The 21,912-nt window shown below is 35.0% G+C and overlaps 1 protein-coding gene across 5 annotated transcripts in view; it reads left to right on the forward strand.

The window, feature by feature from the left end:
* LOC118261821 (GATA-binding factor C) overlaps window positions 1–21,912 on the forward strand; it is a 94,122-nt gene that overhangs the window by 65,686 nt on the left and 6,524 nt on the right. For all 5 annotated transcript variants that reach the window (XM_050701435.1, XM_050701437.1, XM_050701434.1 and 2 more), the window contains exon 5: window positions 2,675–2,809. In XM_050701435.1, coding sequence (XP_050557392.1) covers window positions 2,675–2,809 — 135 coding nt within the window. The remainder of the gene's footprint in view (window positions 1–2,674; window positions 2,810–21,912) is intronic.

Here is a 21,912-nt window from a genome sequence, read left to right on the forward strand (position 1 = left end):
AAATCAGGGGGTGGTGAAGTCGGTTGGCTATGGGTTGACTTCTGTAATCGGCTTACCAGTCAACCCCTCTGATTTAGCCCCTTCTCCCATGGGATCACGCATGATGCACCAACAGTTATAACTTGATGGGAACTCTTATCTCGCTTAATATAATCGGATTCTGGTAATTGAGTTGTAAACTAGTGCAGTTAATTTTGATATTAAGCGGATATGTGTTGCGGATTTATATCGCTAGACCTATATTCGCTTGGACATTAGAACGGGTAATGTTTATTTTAATTTATTGTACTACCTATACTTATCTGGGATTTTATGTTTCTATGTATGTATAACTTCAGTCTTTTTATCCTTCCCACTTGCAAGATATTTATTTACATTCATACCAGCATCCATCTTAGACAGCACATCTGTCACTCCGACATTTATATTTATTTAAAACATCTCTCAATACGACATAAATACATAAAAAAGGCACAAAAACAAAAAGACTGAAGCTCGTATGACACAAAATGGAAGTTGGATTCTACAATGAGAAGAAAAAGTGTGTGTTATAGGCTCGGCTAATATGGCCAACTCTAATCTCATGCAGGCACAAAGGAGCTGCCATGACGCAGCGAATATTGACGCGAACCATTTAATATTTAGGTATTCCAATATGCAGAAGTACTGGCGAGTCGAACGGTTGTTGCTGGTTGAATATGAATTTTGACATGTTTTATTTTTATTGTTTCAAAAATAGAATACTTACGTTCTTGATATTGTTGTCTATATTACTGATTGCGGATATGTTTGCAATGTTTTATATCTGTAACAAAAGGAAAATTGACATTGCAATAAAAATTCAAGGTTATTTAGATTAAAAAACGAAAATTTGACGCTATTTCTAAGAACACAAAGTTAAATTAAAAGACGGTCATGTTTTTAAATTGATATCGATCTAGAATGATAACAAATTTAATCACATACATTACATTTGTAAGTTGAACATGATTTACAAATAGGTTCTTTATGTTACAAGATTAAAATATAATATTTAAAATTCCATGAAGGCCAGTGCGAAGATAGTGGTATCATAAAATCAAAATTGTGTTGGAAGTTGATAAAATTACTTAATGTTTTATCTTTGAATTTGAATGATAATAGTAATATTTAATGGATTACAGTAAATGCGCTGCACTGATTTAGTATTGCGCAGTAGTAGTGTAGATTTTAATTCTATGGTAATGTATAAGACTGTTGTGTTCGACGATACCTCTGTTTGAGACCGACACAGTCACTTACGATATTAAATCGGACAATACGCCGGTGCGGTCACGATAATCTTTGGTAGTATTCGATTCTAGTTACCGAGAACTTGAGCCGGTGTCCCGAATAGTTCGCCTCTCGTAATGTTTTACGACCTCAATACTTTTTATTCGATAAATGACATGACAAATTAATGGATTTATTATGAGTGGGATTGCGCCGGCTCTTTTTATTTTGGTGTCGGTTTAGGACGAATGCATTTTTAATTGAGTGAGGCACTTTTGTGGACTGTATAAAACGGCCACCGCATGCCGTTGATATTTTTTGTCTGATTGACGGGTAGTAATGGGCAGGTGCGTAAGAGAGCTCGCCGATAGCTACCTCGCTTTTTCGTTTCGATATTCGAATATTCACTTTTTGTCGGTCGCTTCGTTTTGCGAGTCAACTGTTCGTATTTTATGTTGATTGTTTTAATGTACCCACATTAATAGGGTAGTAAATTTTGTCTCTATAATGTTTTCGGTAATAATATTTAGAGGCACGCGTTTTTTTATCACTTTAGCTTCAGTTATTGGCTTTGTGGTTTGATAATTAATTAATTTGTATGTGGACCTCCATGTTCGATTCAGTAAACATTGAAATGTCGTTTTGTATTGTGTCCTTTTATGATTTTGTCATAATCATAAATTGTTTACGTCTGTAGGAGTTTGAGTTTCGCAGTCAACTATTTCTTTTATTATCTTTATAACGAGATTGCCCTTTGAAAAAATTGTGCTTTTAATAATAAACGTATTACTGTCACTTTACTGCATAATAAGTTATTGAACGGGTACAATCAATAACAACAGTAATACAATAAAATTAAAATACTATTTGGTGTCCATGTTCATACAATAAAATAGACGTTTTGGGCTTTCAGCTGTCCTATACCACACACTTTGGAAATATCCATTGATGCAAAATACATCATTGTTTATGAAACCCGAAATATGTGATGAAGCATGTTGATGTTCTAGGTTTATTTCATGTCCTATATTATGATAATGTATATTATGGTTTATTGTGAATTATGTATCTTTATTCTAGCATAAATTTTCTAGGCCATCTTTAGACTTGTGTCGTTCACCTGTCGGAGCATAATCTGAGCAACCCTTTAATATTTCACTAATATCTATATATATATTATATATATATAATATTATATAGCTGAAGAGTTTGTTTGTTTGTCTGTTTGAACGCGCTAATCTCCGGAACTACTGGTCCGAATTGAATAATTATTTTTGTGTTGGATAGTCCATTTATCGAGGAAGGCTATAAGCTATAAAACATCACGCTATGACCAATAGCAGTCGAGCAGAGCGGGTGAAACCGCGCGGAAGTAGCTAATGTATTATAATATAAAATTAACCTGTATATATGTTTGTTGCAGTCGCTACAAAGTGCAGCGCGAAGGGCAGGCACCTCCTGTGCAAATTGCAAGACGACGACCACGACGCTATGGCGACGCAACCAGAATGGGGAACCAGTGTGCAACGCGTGCGGCCTTTATTACAAACTACATAATGTAAGTACTTCTTTATTAATTATTATGTTATCGGCTTACTCATGTAATGTTTTGACGAGGAACTCGACTAGTTTCGAGCCATGCTAGAGTCTCATATTCATGAGCAGCATTTCGCGACACACGATGCGGCGATTGTCGCGCTGCCACCCTTCTTTATTTCTATAATATAAAAATAAGTTGGGTTTTCCTTCCTAACGCTATAACTCCAGAACGCACGAACCGATTTCCACGGTTTTGCATTCGTAGTTGGAAAGGTCTCGGGCACAGTGAGGTTTATAGCAAAGCAAATTAAAAAAAAATCAAACGAAATGCAGGGAATTAGGGAAAATCATTGGTGGCGGAACGGAGTTCGTCGGGTTTGCTAGTAGTCACCAAAATATAGAATAATTATTATCTTTTTAGAACAAAAAGGTTAAAACACAAAATAACATTATTTATTTACCTACGCGATGCTAGCTTACTTAAATGAAACAAAGTTACTACTTCTCTCAAATAGTAAAGACATCATATTCATAATAGTAAAGACTTCTCTATTTAAACAACAATATGTGATATAAAAAACTAAAATTAAAATCCTCACGAATCGGTCACACGCGTATAGAATTAATTCTAAAATTAAAATAAACTTTAATAGGCTCGATTGATCGACTAGTTTTGAATGGCAAATATATCAGGTTCCATAAAAGGAAAGTGTTAAAAAACAAGTATTTTAAAAGTAATATCATTAAAATACAAGATTTATTGTTCCACCGACGGCAACTTATTGGTGGTAGTGGACAAAACTTGAACTAATAAAGCCTTGAACAAGTTATCAGTGAAATATTTTATTTGCAATTAAACTAGCGCCACTGTCAACTGTGTAGGTAAAATAGTTATTATTTGCTTGATTACTTGATTAATATAATAATTATATCGTGTCTGGTGCATTTAATAAACATACTTAATTTAGCTATAAAACGATCTTTGACTTGTTAGGTATTGTTGACAATACTTAAATAAAGCTTTAGAAGATTCAAATTCTTTATTTGCCTTCCTAATTGTGGTATACATAAGATCTTAAATAATTATATTGGTAACAATTAAGGACCCTGTCGGGTACGCAACTTAAAGTTTAACATATTATATATCTAATTTACACAAGTAGGTATTAATATTTATGTAGATTATATAGATTAGTCAACACACGTAAGATGCGAGACATTTCCCGACTAATAGCAAAAATACCCTTAACTAACACCCTCCCTTCTAAAATACCAAACCCTTAATCTGTAAACAACACCCCCGAAATATCAAATTAAAAATCAAATCGTCTATAACCATAATAAAATACCTCTAATAAACTCGAATAAATCGGTCCCCAGTCGGTTAATCTCGGGTGTCCCTTGCGTTACTCTCCCTTGGGACAAAACGATATCGCGATGGACATTTAGGGGGTTAAACCAGACTTGAATGCATGATTGGATGATTTTTTTACTATAGGCTTGTGTGATGATATGCTATCATCGTGATCATTAGAACTATAGGTAACATAGGGCATGTAGAGTTAAACATTTGGATGTAAATAGATCTGATAATCTTTATGTAAGGTAGCTACATTTTTTTTTAAATTATACGTTGCTCCATACTACAATTTTCTCCTGTGTCGTAGATGCGTTTACAAACAACTACAACAACAATTTCACATCCGTGACACCCAGATCCTAATCAATAATTTGTGGATCTCACAAAGAGTTGCTCTGTTGCGGGAATCGTACCCGATACACGTTGTATAATTGCACTATGAGATTTGATGACTTTTTGATCGTACAAGCATAGCCTCATTTTGGCATATATTTTTTTAAATACCTTTAGTCGAACATCTAAATCGGTCCCTAGCCAGTTAATCTGGGCTGTCCCTCGATAGTCTCCCCGGGATGTGACGGTATCTCGGTGACAGATATCTAGAGGGGCACCCCCACTTGTAATGCGTCATAAAACCCAATACGATTGTCTCAGATGAGTTACGATTGTGATACCGTCTCTAAACGGTTAAATAACGTTACATTAGCGTTGGGAAACGATTAATGTGATTTTGTTTATCGATTTTATTAATCGGTACTTTTTATAGTACTCTATATTTTTCTTTTAAGTTTTAATAATGAAACAAAATGTGCTTAGTGACAATTGGATGACATTCAAAATTATATTCATATTTTTAAAATTTTATCAACAGATGTTCAAATTAATTAATAAAAATGCATAATTATGTTATGATTGAAATGCCATTTTAATGTTAATGCAAATTAGTGTGATTTGTTAACTAAGTATTGTGTATATAGAATATAAAGCTAAATAAAAAGTAAATAGATTGTCAGTTAAGTACCTATCTGGAGGTTTCTTAATGGACCGCAATATTACAGGGAAAGTTATTAGATAAAATAACAAAAGAGAAGTAAGATTACGATTTGTAAGGTTATTCAATTAGCTACATTACATAAGTTAGCAGCAGACAGTGGCACAAAAATTAAATGTACCGAGATTTTGTATCAAGATTGGTGATAAAGTGTTACCTCACAGTTGAACAATGGTAGCGTTTCCAATATCCGGGTGTACCTGCAAAAATAGGAGCCGTTTTATCGCTGATTTAACAAGATGTAAAGTTTAAATGTCAAACATTACTAAGTAACAATTCTCACGACTCTCACAGCCCCGTCGAAAACAATAAAAGTAAACCCTCACGCGATCCCGGTCCGCGGTACATTCGCCATTCGTACGGCAAAAGTACAAACATCACGCGGAACGCAACAATGACAAAAATTAACTGTCAAAGGGACCCTTCGCTGAGGGCTCTCGACATTTTTTACATTGAAATGTATACTTTATTGCCGACGCTGAGCATCGGAGCAACAATGTTGTTTGCTCTAATTATTCGGAAGGAGCGACAAAAGAGCGAATGGGAGTGCCTGCTACTTCAGACGCTGAAGGTATAATGACGGGGGCACAATACGGGAATGGCGGTAGCATTGTCAAGGGTCTGCTCCCGCCTCTTCATACATATTTATACACGACTCACTTACACATTCGCTACAGATCCTATGCCCTTACAGATCAACATTCCACATGCAATAGATACTCCTAATTAATCTAAAACTCTAAAACATTCGTTAAATCATGTTTTAGTGAAACCATGAATAGAAAATGAAGATACATATTCAAATTTTGACATTAGTTGTTGACACATAAAATTGATACCCGGATTGTAAAGTCTCGCTGTTTAAACACTACAGTTTATTCAACGGACCAGAATAATTTAGCAATTATGTATGCGTATACATAAACATATGTATCTTATGAGTGTAAATCTAACATAATTTAATGTTGTAATAAATTAGGTGTTATGTTGTGCGAACGAGGGTCGAAAATGTCTTGGTCTTGTTTGTGACGATTTGCATTCTTAGTTTTTATAACTTCTAAACATTTTGTTTACCTAATAAAAGCTAAGAAAAAATAAGCATCTTATTCTCTTTCAAACTACTTAAACATTATTCGGTGCCTCTACCCATAAATCGGCTTTGGAGACCGACTGCATATGTATAGAGATTTCAAAAGCAATTTTAAAGTAACAATGTGTAAATAAATACAGTATAATATTAGCCAGCCCTCAAGGCGGACACGTCGTGATCGATTTCACTCAAAAAACGCAATTCATACAACAAAGCACGAGCGCATTGTGATTGTGAACGAACGTCACCCTCCCACGGGGGATCTAATCGTCTTGATACTTTTATGAATAAATCAAAATATTATTTTTTTTGTACTTTTTAGAAAGCAAATCATAAGGTAATAGGTACTTGAAAGTTTTAATACAATAAGGTTCAAGTATTTTGAGTAATAATAGGTAATAATTTTCGTTCATTTGCCACCACAATGTATTACAGTTTTTCTGGACTAAAAACATTATACAGACCGGGGCGAAGCTATTATTTTGTTTGTATATTTGTTTGGTTAGGTTATTTAATATGAGGTAAAATAAAACCGCCATGTGTCACTTGATTTGGAAATTCAAACAAAGAATCCTTTGCTAATACATAGAAAACCGATTATTTTTATCAGGTCAACGTTCTATTATTACTTTTTTGCATAACTAAGCAAGCGTAGAATGTGCTACAAATAATTTATAATGAATAAAGATTCTAAAATAAGTTATATTGTGAAACGTAATTATGCAGAATAATATAATTTTATGTTAATAAAGAGTTTAGGATTATTTTTATCCTAACATTCGATGTTATCTCTGAATAACCGAAAGTGTGAAATTTTATACACCAAATTTAGTTAGTAAAATGCAAAATTTTTGTATATTCTCACGGTACTAGAAACTCGATAGCTCTGATTTGTGGCTTCAGATAACAAAAATTAAAAAAAATAACAATTATAAAAACATGGTAACACACCTGAAACTATATACATAAAGATTTATGCTAAAGAGTAAAATAATACGAAATTCCAAAAAACATATTATATTAGTTACCAAGTCAACAGTTCTATTTCTTTTACGTATAAAGATATTATTCTTAAATGCGAAAATTACTGAAAAAGGCCAAATATCAACATCGTTCGAGCGGCGTATTGTTTAAACAATGCTCAAGTATGTTTACTCAAAATATATCCTTAGTGGCCCTATTTGGTTGTGTAACTTAACTATAAATGCCCATAACCGCTAAAATTGCCCTCATACAGGCCATATAGACCCAAGAAGCCGACAAGGGTCTTGTTATTTTGGCCTGAGAGCAATAACGCTTTGTATTATTGTTTTTAATAAGAACCTTTATAGGATTGTGATACTGTTTTCTTTGATTGATGTGGGAAACTCAATGAGGATTTGTTCTTGTTAATTTTTGAAGGACTTATTTATGCTACACTTTGAAATATTTTGTTTTGGGGCTTGTGGGAAAAGTCGTGCGGCCTAGAGGTTTAAGACGTGAGTAGCGACCTTCTCATGCAAGAGAGTGCAAGTTCGAAACATACTAACGGCAAGTACCAATGTGACATTTTCCGAGTCATGTGTACTTTCTAAGATTTTTTTGACACCACCTACAAACGGTGAAGGAAAACCTCGTGAAGAAACCTGGGCTTATAATTACTTATTATGAGATTGAAATCGCCAACTCCAATGTTCAAATCTTCGCCATGTCAGAAGAGGCATTTGGTCAGCAATGGTCTCTTATTTGCAGTTGAAGTGACGTGATGTTATGGGAATTAGTACCTACGACGATATATCGTGTAATACGAATGTAAAACAACATTGTAATGAAAAGTGTGACAATGAATTGCAGAATTTGCCAACACGCATGAGTTGACAATTCCCAAACTATTTGTACTCCCAAAGGGCCCGGACTAAAATCACTAAGTACCAAAATGTGTGATTGAAAATAAATTATTTATTTGGCGATTCACAATGACCGGTTAATAGGATTACTGTGTAGCGTGGGTTCGATTCCCGTACCTGCCCACCGCAACAAAACGAACCATCCGTATGTTCGGATCACTTTTTATAAATTTGTTTATTTAATTTATCACGCTCGTTTATACGTTACTTCCTTCGTGTTATAGCCGATTAGGTTTTTGTGGTTTGTATTCAATTTTTTTCGATCGACCTTTTATGCTCCCGATGAATTGGTATTAACTTTTTGCGGGTACTATTCGATTGTTTCTGATTTCTTGCTCGCTTAGACGACGGCCAAGGAAGTTCAAGCTTCTATTTCATACAAGTAGGCAATAGCCAATCAGATCCATTCTTCATACTTTATTGAACTAATAAAGAAGACGAGCTTGTAATATCTTTAATAACTATCATCTCGTACACTTTAAAACATTCGTAACGACGTGTAGGTAGTACAGTTTTAATACAATACGCCTCTTAAGTATTAGCCAATAAAACACTAAACAAATTAATATCCTATTACACATAGGACGTTTCGATCGTGGAGCGGTGCGTTAAGTGCCTGCCATACAAAAGTATTGGATTACCAGTTTGTATGGAGCTAGAGAGAGAGGCACCATAATAACAGCTCAAATGATACATTTGGAATACAATGGGGCGATCAATTCAATTTTTGAATCGAGAACGCTCTTCTAGTTTTCTTTTTTTATCATCTAAAGTGCTGTTTTGTTCAGCCAACATCCGAGGGAATTTGACAGTCACTGTTTTTTCACCCGTTTTTCTCTGACATTAGACTTAATGCTAGTCTATGGATACAATGTGTTTGAGATAAGGGTATCTTCACGAATTTGTCGGCTACTCTTTTTGTTTGCGAGATGTTTATTTGTCTAGACACAATACTGTACGCTTGTATAACAATATTAACACGAAAGCTCCATACTCGGTCGTAGAGAAATCTTAGTTAGCAGTTTGTACGGATACGTGTTCTATGATTTAGTTGCTACTGCACTACAAGTTTCGCAAAATGAAGTTTGCATTTCTAAGCTGACTTAAGTTAATCGCAGCGAACATGCGAAAGTTAGGCTTGTTAAAATTCTCGTCGTTACCGGTAAACGAGGTACACGGCCACCGGTGGTAGTGGCAGGCTTTAATTCGCGTGTGAGATAAAAAAACGAGGTAAGTTTAATTTACTCATTACGTTACATTACATATTCGTCGGTGCGGCTGGCTGGCGGCCAAACGGCCGACGCGTTTGGCCGAATGTTATAATGACATCAATTTGAATATTCAACATTGAACAGCTATCCCATTTACATAAGTTCGACCGTTGAATTTTGTGGCGATGCAAATGCTATTCGCTACACTAATTGTGATGTTCATTGTTCCAGTTAACATTTTCAATGTTAGTTCATTATTGCTGCTTTTTACTTGTTTACGGCTTTATTTGTAAAGTTTTCTTTGAGATATTTTGGATTCTAATAAAATACACTACATCAATTCCATAATCAGTTACGTATGTTACTCGTAGTACAAGTCTTTAAGGCTCTGAAAACTTAAGTTTCTAGTTTAAAATAGTAATACAAACTCGGGTATGCTTTCAATAAAAACAAATTGTTTCTTTTTTTAACAAATGTGTATAATTTTGCCAAAAAGTGATCACATAAAATAAAAGGAATAAAAGCGGGCGTTCGCGCAGTAGGCCGGAAAGATTTTATCTGTTGGCAATACAGAAAAAATGGCGCCCACCGGAAGTGTCCGAGCGGCGCGCGGCGCGTTACTATTTTTTTCTTTTTTTTTGTTTTAAATGGCTTTTTCCCGGCAGCGTTCGGCCGGAAATGCGTTTGCGTAGAACTACCTCGCATTGCCGAAAAGCGCTATGTCCGATAAAGTTTATAAGCAATTTTGATTCTTGTTTTGATATGTTTAGGGTAAGGTATTGCGTATCAGGTTCGCGGTCAGATGTTTCGGTATACTTGAGTACGTGGTGAGTGTAGCGCTAAATAGGATGTTTTTATTCATGAGGCCTTAAGTTCCCATTTTGTTTAGTGAGCGGGCCCCAGCTGATTTACTGTCTTGGATATAAATTTTGTGAAAATGTGAGAATTATTCACGAAACTGCGCAAAAGCAATTAAATTCTATTCCAAGTCGGTATTATAATAAACGAATGTGTTTGGAAACTAAATTGTGTTCCAGGGCTTTGAGTAGGAATTTAAATGAGAGTATTGAAAAAGTGGACTGTCTATGAGTGTGCGTTTTACATAATAAAAAAACATTAGGTAGACAATATACTATTTTATGATAGTCAAAACGTTTTCTACCTTCAAAAGAAAAATTACTCTTGGAATATGCCTAGAAGGCCCAAATTCTTTACTTTTTCCGAATATTGACAAAAATCATAAGTACCCACCTACCAATGTAACGGTTACTTTCCATTTCCACTAGTTCCACGGGGATATTTAAAAAAGGAACCGAAATGGCAGCTGCACGTCATTCGGCGATCGTACTCGCGATAACTCGTGTGTCCTTCTACAAAACAATTACTTGCGCCGGCGCAGTTTCGCAATAGTCATTGTACTCAAGCTTTTGTCGCGATATTTGTAACTATCGATATTTCGAGTACTACCATAGTAACCTTCGGTAGTTTTTATCTGATCCGATGTATCGATTACTTTGTTTTTACTTTGAATACTACCTACAAAATACATGGATTCTGAATTAATTTTCAGGTTAGATTAAACAAATTGCATAATACCGATGCAAGCTTGTGATAAAATTCAGTATGGTAATGTTTAAAGCATTGAGCGTGACCTTGGTTGAATTTGTTTACTAGACTTTGAAAACAAACATGGATATCTAACATTTAAATAATAGAATGCCAATCTAGTTGCCTCTATCCGGATCTAAACAGGTGATCTTTGAATCCAAAATATATAATATTAAAAAAAACTTTATTTATGAGATTGCAATCTGTGATTTACATGACGACATCCAACATAACTGTCACTTTGCAAAATTTTATAAAAATAGAAAATCTATTAGAAGTAAAGATGTATTCCCTGATAACTCAGTTTAGTAACGTGAACGTCTTGTAATTAGGCGATGAAACGGGAATGAGATGATCGCAGATCTGGCGCAGCGCCACCCTATCAGCGCCATCTAGCGTGATCTACGAGCACAAGAATAATCCGCACGTCGCTTTACATTACAATTTTATTTTCGTTATGATAATTTCATTAGTAAGTACACTATAAAAAGAGTGGTAAACGACAGCGATATGTAAAACAAAGCAGATAATTAACGGACAGTCTATCAAGCGTATTAGTGTTGCACGGTTGATTGCTTCCATGAGATGCCCGGGCCGTTACCCCTCCAGTACATCTGTAAACATCTTCCTGATAAACATCTGACGTTTGACACAAAGCGCGGTTGCGGGAGATACTATCTCAAAACTATCGTACCCCTCCGCCCGCGCGCCCCGCACCCCCGACTTCCTCTCCTCCGTCTAATTATTTATTTATGTCCTCCTATCACACCATCGATGCGCTTGAGTGCAAAACTGTGCGGGCACACGAATTCATATTTAGAACTCCGTCCCGTTATCATGTAGGTAATCTCGGTGACAGTTTAGCCTGAAATTAGCGCAATGTCTTACGTTTTTTTGGGTCGTTTTGTAAACCCCGGGATTTGGTCTCGACACTCGAGTGCTACTGTTTGTGACAAACGTTTGTGTTAATCTGTTTCTATTGTTCCGTATGTAAATACAAAGAAGTGCCTTTGTCAGTGTTCTGTGTTTGACAATACTTATCTTAATCCGAAAGTAGTCGTTCGCTTCAAGTTTTGTTTAGCATTTCTTATAAAGGAATATTTCTTCTAGACAAAAAATATTGAATGCATTAAGAATTTATGAAACACGAGGTGCATTTTTAAGTTAACCCCAAATATCTACTATTAAAATGAATAATAATTGATAATACTCCGTTTTACACAGGCACGCAACGGTCGGAATATAATTGGAGTTGAAAAAAAAACTTTATGACATCTCACTCGTACAAAGTGGCCAGGCCAAGGTGTAATTTGATTGAAAGCACCAAAAAAGTCTCGTAATCATATAATAAGTGGTGGAATAATTAGTGGGGGTTTAGGAGCAGGTGCCGTGCGCACGCGTCGGGCCCATGCCGCTTTTACAGCTCACCGAACGAAAGACAAATGACTATTACATGATGTAAGATATTCTTTTTTGTTCTTTAGTTCGTTATATGACAGTTATTATGCGGCTGTATAAAATGTGGGGGATTATGTATTGTTAAGTTGTAAACAAACTCCCATCGCCTTTGTGAAACCAACCTTTGTTTTACTACAGCGTATATTCACGTACTCTGTTATTAATTGGGAATCAATATTGCACTTGAGTATAACAGCACTTAAAGCTTCCGTGTTCAATAGCAACTTATTCAGCTGTACCGCAACATTAGTGTTGGGAAACAGGAGTTATCGATAATCGAGAAGCTGTTAAACTTTGTGTCGACGTGGACAGTTACGAGGTCTCGTTGGCGGGCTCGTATGAATTAGTGTAGCGTGGTAGCATCGTGAGATTTAGTGCGGACGCCGGCGGACTCTAATTGGACCGGGTTCAGTGCCACAGGCGCGAAACATTTAAATTTATTGGTTTCCATAATTGTTTTTGAGATGTGAAGTTGGTGCTCCTGCCACATATACCATCTTCATTGCAAATATAATCTTAAATTAAAGTACTGTTACGTCAATGCCTTAATCGAATAGTAGATATCGCATAAACTAGCTATTGTTAAATGAAATAACTTTATTGAAATATACCGCCATTCTAATTTGAACGGCATCGTGACAGTCTAATGCGGCACCTAACAACGTCTTGCACAATTGTCATAGTTATTTCTTAATCCTTATCTAAAGTGTTAATAAAACGAAAACACAACCACACTATCACTACTCACTAAATTGGAAATGTCGATATTTTTATCGATACCTGATTATTGACTTAATAATATTTGATAAATCCGTTCCACAAAATGTACAAGTGCGTTAAAAGATAAGGATAAATCATAATGATACTTTTGTTGGGAACGATTTAATTTCACTAGATATCAACGGTAACTAATCTACGACAATAATTGCATTTCACTGATTGTCTTGTTCAAATGATAATTACTAAGTGACATTTTAATTGCTTTGTTTAATTACATAAAGTTATTGAGAAACCGTATGCTTCACGTATTTATCTTTATTTGATCGCGTTATACTTAAAATGATCGAGAGCATAGCAAAAATGAAACGTTACAGTAATAACCGATGCATAAGGCCGTGCTCACACTATAAATCGTGGATGTCGATAAATTTGGCGGGTGTATAAATCGTCGTTTCAATTATCCCCCGAAGTAGCAGCTGTCGGCGCACTCCCGACTACTGCCCGGAGTATTTATTTTAATCACGTGCACATATCAAACACGACTGAGTTTTATCGACATGTCTTCCAACACATCCTTAATTATGAAAGTTTTCTTAATTCCATTTCTATTTGTGTTGCGCATAGAGGTTCGTGTAGAAATAAAAGTGTTTAGCTATAAAGGGAGTGATTGCAAAAAATGGCAGTAATTATTCTAGTGTAATGTTACGGTAGTTATTTTTCCTAATTAAATTGGTTGCGTGATCCGACAGGCGTTAGGTGGCGTTAAATAGTTGAGGCGCCACTTGATTAAACCCAGTCGCCCTATTTGATTCATTGCCACACTCGCATATAAACTATCAGAACCTACTAGTCCCAGGAATACTTAAAAGGAGTTTAGCTAACGTAGGTATGCTGCACCATGTATGTGGTTGCAAGTTAAAAAGGGGAATTTAAATAGAAAAAGCTTGGAATTTTCTAATGACTTACTCTTGTGTTTGTGAGGAATAAAAAATGATGGATCCTTTTGCTATTTGCAAACGAATATGGATGCGCTCTAGTTTATTTTTTGCTTTTATGAAATAGTTGATCTATATGACAGGATAAGGTATTAAAATATTGTATACTAGCGGACCCGACAGACGTTGTCCTGTCTACACGTCTTTGATTTGAAAATTTTAAACTTTTTTTAATAAGCTAAAACATTCTGGACCATTTTGATGAAAATTATTATTCAAATGTTATGACAATATCTAACGTCATTAATATTTGACACTGCGATGGTAGCGCCGTCTGTCGGATCCAATGTAAAACATTCCAAAATCAACAACTACTAATAAATTAAAAATTAATTAAAAAAGCATTGTCCAGCGGACAAAATTGTGAATCTAAACCATTCTCAGATCCCCTTGAACACACACAAAAAAAATCATCAAAATCGGTCCAGTCGCTTAAGAGAAGTTCAGTGACATACACACTTACAGAAGAATTATATATATAAAGATACTATGTAATTACAAAATATATTCTTAAAAAAATTCTAACTAATAAATAGTTCAGTGATATTTTTATATATATGGCTGGGCTGTAGTCAGTGGGTTTTCAGTAGCTTGCGCAGGCGCCGGGCACGGTTGATTGCGGCCCGGACTAACTATGCGGAACTAATTCACTGAAGACATTACCGCAGTCGCTTTTTATCATTAGCTCATTGCACACGTCAACGAAAATATACTTTTTTGACTTATGTCGCGACAAGGGAAGATCTATTTGGAGATTTTTAAAACCCTTTAAGTTTCACTAGGTTGAGAATTGTTGAAGCGTTTCTTTTAAAGCGGCCGATAATAAAGTTATCTTTCTGAATACAAATGTTGACTTAGAATAACTTTCTATTATATTTAGAGGGAAAAAAGGTAGTGTAATAAAAAATTTAGGCTGCTTTAAAAATGAAGCTAAATTACCTAGTTGGGTAGCAAAATGTACGAATATTTTTTAGATATCCGTTTTCTATACCTAAAACTCAGAAGTTATATCTAGGTTTTGCGATACTAATATAACCTTAAAAACACTATCAATATTATTAACCAACCTTTTCACAAAAAACCAATATCAGATTTGTAGTTTAATAAATATTTTTAATACCATTTCTCCCGCATACATAATTCCCCGTAACATCTGTGTGGCCGACGCTGGCGTCCGAGTCGGCCAATTGACATCGCCTTGTTTGTTTGTTTATGTTCCACGCTACATATCCACTGCGCTGCTCTTAATTGCGACTTTCGACACGATTGTCGAGACGATTTTTTTGAAATGTTTAAAATGTCGTACCGTTTCTTGTTATGATGTTTCGACTTCTGTTTTTGGTAGTTGAAACAAAATCGCATTTTATATATCGCTACAATTTTTCTAGCAGGTAATTTCATACTAACTAATATGCTAAAGTTTTCTTGTTTGGATGTTTTTCCGTCAATCATGCTGAAACTACTGACCGGATTTTAATTAAATTTGGATATACAGACAGGGTATGAGCTGAATTGGATGATAGGATACTTTTTATCTCATGAGAACGCGGTCAAAGTCGCTGGGAGAAGCCAATATTACATAGTTTTAAACTATAGGAAACCCAGAGTAAATAAATCATTAACATTGACCATCGTTAGGATAGAATCTGTACCTAGTTGTAGGTCTAACAGAAAGTTAGTCCTAAACAAATCTAGAACATTTGTCATTAGGTAGCCGAAGCTAGCTTTCCAATTTGATTTATTTTCAAAGTTCCCATCAGAAAACTTAAACTGTTTTCCATTTCCAAAGGTTTGAGTCGAGCGAGATTAAAGAAACATTTATCTAGATTCGAACTAAGAGTTATGGGCAACTGGTTAATATCCTATTGCGAGATGGAAATTATCAGTTTGGTGAACGTGTAGATGATGATATGTATGTTGGTGTCACAGTTGATGGCATCGGTGAGATCAGGCCACGATTATTAGTTAGTTGCCAATTCGTAAGAAGATTTGTAGGGCTTCAATTATGAAAACAATTAGCGAAATATTGATTTACATTGTTCAAAATATTGCTATAAAATATATCCCAAAACATTTGGCTTAAAGGAGGATGCGAGATTTTCCCTAAATTCTCCCACTTCCAATACCTATATATGTGTATTACACCATTGGATAGGTAATTTTAGCTGAATAAAAGTTATTATGCCGCTAAGTTCCAAGTCGTAGTCCGTTCAGAGTTATTCTTTATTAAACATGGTAGTTTTGGTAGTTTTATCAGTAGCCAAATAATACTATTTTTGCGTCATAATCAAATGAAAGTATATGTTTACGCCATATACCAGCTCTATTTCAAAAGCAAACTTGGCGTAATAAAACTAGGCGATAGATCGAATGTTAATGTATTTATCTACTGGTTTAATGCGTAAGAAAGGTGCAAAAATCAAAGGCAGGAGCACGTGACAAGTAATATAAGACGCCAATTAAATTATCCCTGACCGCAGGTTAACGATAATAAATTCCTACCACTTATGCCGTATATTAAAGGAATTCTTTCTTGCGTTCTTTCATTAGGATATCGTATGATACTGGGGTTTAATTATGGGTAGGAAACAATGTTTTTTTTAGTAGATATTGTATGAAAGAAATGGGGTTGGTACTTGTATAAATTATCAAGTATTTTCTCTTTAGGATTCAAAGTTATGATATATTTTTGTATTGCTATGACAATATGATCCACTTGAATCCTATTTAAAGTTAATAATTATATTTCTTTTAAACAATTCATAAGTTTCGCACATTTATTTAAATCATCCACTTTGCTGATCGTTAAAGTACCTCTTCACACTTTCTTATTTCTGAACTGTCAAACGTCTCTGAGATGTGCTCTCACAATTCACACGTCGCGACGCAAAAATGGACAGCAATCCGTGTTTCTTACAATAATGAGTTGAAATATAAAAACCCATTGAAAAACTCGCACGCGATACTTAAGGTGTCGCCAGTTTGCGGTAAATTAATAAGACAATACATTGGAATGGCATACAATTAATTTATAGTTTCACCTACGCCGCAAAAAACACAATAGCTTTTAATTCTTAATAAAAACTTTTTGCTGTATCACACATTCGCGCGCTAAATATCTGACGTTTTAAAAGAATAATGATTCGAATTACGAATGCTTTTTAAATTTCGAAGTTGAAAGCCCTTAGTAATGTAGCGATTGTCGCTGTAAAGCGAGTGGTGGTGATTTAAAAGGTAAAAAAATAAAGCGCTTTATTCTGTAGTGTTGTACGTTGTCGCCTTAACGATCTTAAGTGAAGTGTCACTAATAACTAAATGATACGGACAGATATGCGCTTAACTACTGAAACTTTTTTTATCACTTACGTTAGACTGACACCTGTCTTTTTGCTATCTATTGCGAAACTTCACGTTGAACGAATGCTAAATAAATGTCACTTTGATTTTATGCCTATTGGTATACGAGCATAACTTGCATGTTAACGACTTTGAATATTTATGGGCCTAGATTTCTACTAATAGCAATAAGTTGGCCTCCTAGTTTATTAGACTAAATTAGTGTAAACGGCTAAATAATGAAAAAATACACCTGCTTTTAGCAAGCACACGAGTGATGTTGTGTTTCTAGCCATTATTTATACTAGAAGCAAAACGTGAAAAAAACTTTTCTCACAAACCATTACTCTAGGAAAGTAAGACATAGCTTGCCACCTAATAAAACCATTTCGTTGTTAAAATACACACTTTTTTAGAACCAATTTATCATTATCATTACCTTCTACCAATAATAAATCACTTGTAAGCCTACTTATAGCAGCTACATTACAAAACAGAAAAAAATGCACACACAGCAACAGTTGAAAAAACGGTTAATCGTTGTAACAATTAACAACCGTTTACAGCAACTAGCTGTTATTTAGGTAAACGTTGACAAAGCGTTTTCGAGATAAAAAACGGGTCTCACAGAGCTGATCATCGATTTCAATACAGCAATTTACTGGTTTTTACCAGTTAATAGGTGTAAAGTGTAAAGTGCTTTTTTGTACAATAATTGGTGATTACTCTTAAAGTGTACAGTTTACTTGTTTTCATTCAATTCGCTTTGTTTCTCTCATTGTCTGTCAATTCATTTACGTCTTGTCGTATAAACGTGAGCTTTTTATCCGCGTTGTGGCGTTTATTGTTCGATATACTTATTACGTTCTGTTGAGAAGAATCAAAAGTACTAAAATAGGATTTCAATGTAAAGAAAGGATCAAAGTAAATAATGAAATCACGGTAGATATCAAATGATCTGTATGTACCACTTAACCCCCATCAACGTATCAGGTTAAGGTGGCAACATCTCGTTAACAGCGCTTTGTTTCGCTACAATAACGTGTCAAGTTTGTTTTATCGAACATTATGCCACAATTTTACTGCTCCGCGATTGGTTCGTACGTCCCTGTTCCGTTTCATTACAATATTTATGCCCAATAAAAGGCATGTTCGCCGTTTTCCAACAATTAACGACATAATAAAGCTTTCTACCGCTTGGAAAAAATTACAGCGAGGGGCCGTGAGCAACATTTTCCATGGCATTGTGGTATGAGCCTGTTATTTTCCCATTTGAGCGGTTTTATGGCAGTGTTTGTGCAGATGACTGCAGATAGTGTAATAAGCGCACTCTCCGTCCTAGAATCATAACGCAATTATTCGCACGCACTGCGAGACGCAATACGCGTTTGTTCCCCGCGAATATTTCGCCATGACACGCTACCATTGCTGTGTTTTTTGTTGTGTTCCACACCGCATTCGATGTCGGCAGTTAATGTAAAGCGTGTAGTGCGACAAAAACGGGATATTGTTACAGTTTCATTGCGCAAATTAGTGCATGTATGCGGTAGACGCACAGTAGTGTCGTATATAGATTTATGTGAAGTAATTATTCAATACTGAAATCGTTTTCTAAATATAATTAGTGCAGTTAAGTTGTAAAAATGACTGAGAGAGAAATCGACATAAATATTCTGTTTATGACTGGCAGCTTCGTTAGACGAGAAATCGCGAATGCAATTGGGCATGAAGTCCTGGTTTCATTTAGGTAAGGTTTATAATGAATTAATATTCTTAACAAAAAAACGTCGTTCTTAATTTACACTTGGAAGATTATTTCTCTATTTCATGACACTAAACAAACTTAAAGACCATACCTATCTCTTTATGGAAAGTAGGTAGTATAAGTAGAAACTATTTAAATTGGCACTCATTTAACTTAACTCTATTTATACATAGCTACATATGTACAGTCCATAGTTTATTCAACATGGCGTGTTCAGTTGATATTACATTGACAACTAGATGCATGTGCTGCATGCTAACCGTACCTGTTTTACTAACCCTGAATTGCACTGCACGAAACCCCATCAAATGACAAAAGTGCAATTTTAAAATCAAAATTACTGGTTAGATACTCCATATTTGTTTTGTCATTAGTTATATAGAATTCGTGTATTTATGTCATGAGGTATACCAACTATTGTTAGGAAAATTACGTGACTTTTTACCTAGTAAAATAGTAAGCTGACTTTGCACTAGTCTCATGGAATAATAATGTACTGTAAATGCCTAAATCTATTGTCATATATTTAATAACATAATTTCAGAAATTCTCATTAGTTACAATAAGGTTCTTTTTCCAGTGAAAGAAAATTGATGTCCACTATTAATCTATCATTGTGTGTTTACCAATACTGAACACTCTTTGCAGGCGGGTTAGCGAAAATTGTCTAAGTTTTCTTACATCCCCCATTCCTTTGAGAATTATACTAGCTTTGGCCAGCGACTTCACCAGCGGTTTCGTGGGATAAATCCCTTCAGCCATTTTGACGTGATTGAGTAACAATTACACACACACGACAAACATTCACATTTATAATATTACTAAGATTACTATGCTATGCTACGTTACATAATCACAATCCACAATCAACATACAACACAATATTTTGATTTCTACAAATCAAATTCATGTTAGTGGTAGGTATGTATGTTTGGTACAATTTACAAGAATGGGCGCATAGGTACCACAGGTAATGAGTATGGTGCACGCTACCCTAACCTCGTATAGATGTATATTGCTTTGAACTGTTTTAAACATGGCTCCGAACTAGGTTCTCTTGTTATTCTAAATTAATTTTGGAGTAAGACCCTTTTTGAAGTAATTTGTTTTGAATGTAATAAGTTTTGGTGTGAGAAAAATGGTTAGATTCGTTTATGGGTTATTATATGTTATTATTGGATTCAGTATAATATAGTAGCATTCAGATTAACTAACGCTTTCAAAGTTAATTTAATATTAGGTGGCATTATGTTGACTAAAGAACTACATTCTTTAACTAACTAACTTAATAACTAATTAACTGGAAAATCAAAGCCTTTTTCATTTCATATGACTGAAAACATACCTGCAGAATAGTTCTCTAAATTTTCCCATCCACGATAATTTTGAGAATTAAATTAATTTAGAGAAATCGCAAACATTTTGTACTGGAAAAACACCACCAACCTACATTAACAAAATTTAGGGCCGCATTTGATATCGTTACGTCTCGTGGCCGTGCCGTAGCCGTTGCATGCTAAGTCCATGTTCGGTCAGATTCATAGCTGTATGCCCGTTGTATTTCTGACCATAATTATGAGTCCGTGGAAACTTGACGCAGATAGCGTAAAGCGCATACTAAGTAACCAAGGAATATGGGACGCAAAAATTTAATGAGGAAATGTTGTAGTAAAAGATTTTCAACCTTTTTGTAATTAGGTTATAGTTCTATATCGTTTGTCTAAAGGTTTTGAACAGAATTGAATCGGCAAGGGATGAATGGTCTTAAAATTATCTAGGAAGATGTAAAAATTCGCGATATTATAGAAAATTGTGATTAAGTATATAGGTAATGCATGTATTACCTATATACTTAATCACTACCTAGTTATTTCCTTGTATAGTCTGACTATGAGTACACAAACAGCATATATAACATCAACGTACCTAACAGTACTGGGAATAGCAGATGTATAATAGTCAGTTATTGAACAATCTCTGCAGCAACAAGACGTCTTATTCGTTACTCTTCTACATTTTTTTGCACTACCACCAAACATCACATAAGCCTTCGATATATGTATTTTTCTGTATATTAAGCAACCAATACAACATACCATAAATATAGGTAGGTATTATATAAATACTTCACTAAGTATAGAAACCTCCACGTGCATCATTAAATACATAATAAAATATTCTCCTGAAACGAAATTAATTCGCGTATCGTATTACAGATAGCTTGGCATTTAATATTTATTCGTCCATATATTACGGCAGTAGGTATCATTAAAACTAGATCGTGAAGGAATTATGACCAACTCCTCGTCTTCACAGACATTCGCGTTTTGCATCTCACTCATATATTATTTTTCCAGTTTTCTAATACATACACAGTTTTATTATGAGCAATAAAAACAGCCACGTACTTTCTAACAAGGAACTAATTTGCAATAATTGATACGGAAAAATAAAAGCTACCAGACCGTTTTACGGGTGCGCGCTCCAGTGGGTAATTAAGAAAAAATATTGCCAGTAAAGGCTTCGCAATGACCTAATTTGGTTGCAGTCTAAATCTGCCGGCATGCAGTGATGTTAATGCATTTTATATTGGTTCAATTGAGAGGAGAGACGCGCGACGGCGCGGTATGCGCGATGTGTGG

This window comes from Spodoptera frugiperda, chromosome 20 (assembly GCF_023101765.2).
Source record: "Spodoptera frugiperda isolate SF20-4 chromosome 20, AGI-APGP_CSIRO_Sfru_2.0, whole genome shotgun sequence".
Lineage (NCBI taxonomy): Eukaryota > Metazoa > Arthropoda > Insecta > Lepidoptera > Noctuidae > Spodoptera > Spodoptera frugiperda.